The sequence below is a fragment of the Chinchilla lanigera genome, unplaced genomic scaffold (genome assembly GCF_000276665.1).
Source record: "Chinchilla lanigera isolate Chin_1 unplaced genomic scaffold, ChiLan1.0 scaffold00077, whole genome shotgun sequence".
NCBI lineage: Eukaryota > Metazoa > Chordata > Mammalia > Rodentia > Chinchillidae > Chinchilla > Chinchilla lanigera.
Genome location: NW_004955478.1, coordinates 3,585,863 through 3,588,924, shown reverse-complemented (window position 1 = coordinate 3,588,924; position 3,062 = coordinate 3,585,863). Strand labels below are relative to the sequence as shown.

The following is a 3,062-nucleotide window of genomic DNA, read 5'->3' as shown; positions in this document are numbered from 1 at the left end:
ATAAATTTACTCTGAATGTGTAAAAAGTGAAAAAAAAAATTCAAATGCCTTTACTAAATGCTTATAAGAAAATGCATTCGTTTATAGTAATAGGAAAACAATTAAATAAACATAAGAGATGTGATTGGTCAGTAGAAACCCAACCTCAAATGGAAAGTGAAAATAACCAAATCTACATAGAAAAATAGGTGATGTTCTGTGTTACTCACAGTCTATTTTAAAGTAATGTATCCTTCTTAACATGGTCTCATTCTTAAAAAAAAAAAAAGAAGCTAACTTTTTAGTGACTGCCCTAACAAACTATAAATAGTTTTGTTCGTTATGGTGGGTGTAAGTGTTCAAAGTGACACACAGTTATAAAATCACATTCCAAAAGAAAGGCCCCTGGGTACTTATATGAGTATTAAATAAACAAGAAGACATATCTTTAAATTTGCGGCACCAGTTAGCAAAGACTTGCTTAAAAGACACAGTGTACTATTTATTATTTTATCTACAAAGGTAAAGATTTTCTTTCAGATGTGCCTTGATTGTATTCATCATGCAGTAGTGACCAGCTAGACGTAAAAGTGTACTACTGCCAAGTAAATCTTACACAGAGAGGAACTTAGCTCTGGGTTGTAAAATCTAAGCAGAGACTTGTGAAATGGCTCATTGAGATTAGTGAGAGGGCCTCTGAGTTAGCTGGTCAAGTAGGTGTCTTTAGAAATGTGTGTAGCAATTGCCAAAGCAATGCAGCAAAGTTATCAATCATGTCCCTTGTACTGAGAATGAAATCCTATTTTAAAACAGCAGCTACAGCCTAAAATCAGAGCTGACTTATTACATAATAGGGCTAAAAGTTTACTAAATCTTACCTATGTTAAAGAATTAATAACTTCATTTAAGAGCTTAGCTATTTAAAGTAACTCATTCTACTGTTGCTGCTGTTTTTTAAATCTCTGTAATAGTTAACTGTACTCCCAACACAGATTTGTTTTGCAAAGCAAGTACTTTCAAACATCTTATTGAAATATAGTTTCAAATAGATTATTTATTCTATTTTATATCTACAGTCCACACAGGGGTTATATAAGTATTTCTAAGATTACACTGCCAATACCTTACCTCAACTCTGTCACAGAGTAGAATTCCGGTTAGTAAAGAGAATTACGTATGCTCCATTTTTATCCTTAAACACTGAAAGAATTTAGTTATCTTGCACCATGTACCAAGTGATTATGAGGTGTTACTAAATAAATCTATACCTTGATCTACAGAGAAAAGATACAAATAAATAAAGTTTTCCAATAGAAACAATTATTCAACAAATTATTTTAGCCAGCAATAAAGTTAAATGTCCCCTTTGCGAGGAAGAAAACAAAAAAACTGTATCTTCTCGTAGTTGAGAGAAGGCATGGGTTGATTCTTCTACTCTACAGATGTCTGTCATTCTAGCCACAGTGTCAAAGAATCAGACTACTGCATAAGACTACAGTCTTCCTGAAATTATAACTAAAACACCTCTGGATTTACATTAAGCAAAAGAAAGGTAACTTCAAATAACCTAATCAATCACATGTGAAATAATTTCCTAGAACAAGGTCTCATTCATTTATTATGATTGAAGACTGCCACCTAGTGGATGACTCTTCCCTCAAACTACATTGAGACTTTAGAGTTTATGTTTCAGCATTTAAGGACGGCAATTTTCATTAAAGTTTCTTTAAGAAATTGAAAAACAATCCCAGCACTCAGGAGAGACTGAGGAAATAGGATCACTGTGAGTTCAAGACCAGCCTGGGCTACAAAGTGAGCTCAAGGCCAGCCTGAACTGCAGAGCAACACCTTGTTTCAAAAAGACAAAAACATAAAAAAAGAAAGAAAAACAGAAGCAAAAAACTTCCTTCGTAACGCCTTATGTCTATTTTCTATGTATCAGTTATGTACTAGTCTTACTATTTAGATTGGGATATTATTCAGTTATTTAAGAAGATCATATAAATGTAAAGATAGCTATTCAAAACTAAATTATTCTATCACTATTTCTTCAAATTATAAATTCAGAAGCACTACTTTTGGATGATGAAAAGTATGACATACTATAGCTCAACATACTTTACATTCATACATGTTGACAATTTATACATGAGTTTATTTAAAGAAAAGTAAAAGTTTCCACAATAGAGTTAAGTAGCAAGAAAATCCTATGTGCTCTCATGTTTCTCCAGTTACTATCAAATAATAAAGTTTTAAAACCAAAGTTAAAGCGAAAAAGACATTCCGTAAGCATACTGAGAACTGAAACTTCAAAATACCACTCTGTCCTCCTGCGTTCTCTCCCACCACAGTGTGCTGTTTAAAGTTCCACAACTATTGTCTTCTTCCTCTTGCTCTTTGGTGAGTTCTACAAAAACCTAGATGCAAGAAAATAAATTAATAAAGTATTCTATATCTCAGAGAAGGGTTAGCTAAATCAGGAAATCATACAAGGTCATTTCAAATCATATTAAAAGTATCAAAAAAGATTTCCTGATATTAATACTTTTCAAACAAAATAAGTTATCTCCATTAACTACATGCAAAAATGAATGCTTCTTTAGAGGATCATTAATTTGCTAATGTATTAATAGTGGTGTCATAAAAAATAATTTATAAATATTTAAACAGGGTATTTTAATATGAAATGCAATCATTATGACTCAGTTTCTTCACCAAACTGAAAAAACTGAGCTACTCAAAATAAGCAAATGGAAATTAGCTTGATTTACTCACTATACACTGTATACATACGAAACGATTTGTCAGTGAAAAACACGGTTTAAACTAAAAAAAGGAAGCAGATGGAGAACTTAAATTTGTTTAAAATTATACACAGTTTAAGGTTATTCTGTAGTAGCCAGGTGTGCCGGCATATGCCTGGAATCTCAGCCGTTGGGAGGCTGAGGTAGGAGGATCACCATACATTCAAGACAAGCATGGGCTATACAGTCACTACAGAGTCAGTTCAAAGCCAGCCTGAACCACACCGCAAAAACCTACACAACAATCTTTTTTTTTTTTTTCTCCGGTACCGGGAACCG

The 3,062-nt window shown here is 32.9% G+C and overlaps 1 protein-coding gene across 1 annotated transcript in view; it reads right to left on the bottom strand.

Moving 5' to 3' along the window:
• Window positions 1–2,113: 2,113 nt before the first annotated feature.
• Window positions 2,114–3,062, bottom strand: part of Abca5 (ATP-binding cassette, sub-family A (ABC1), member 5) — a gene marked incomplete at its 5' end in the record, with an annotated part of 60,436 nt that continues 59,487 nt past the window's right edge. Inside the window, 1 exon segment of the mRNA XM_013503232.1 lies at window positions 2,114–2,396. Within this exon segment, the coding sequence (XP_013358686.1) occupies window positions 2,289–2,396 (108 nt within the window). The 3' untranslated portion in view covers window positions 2,114–2,288.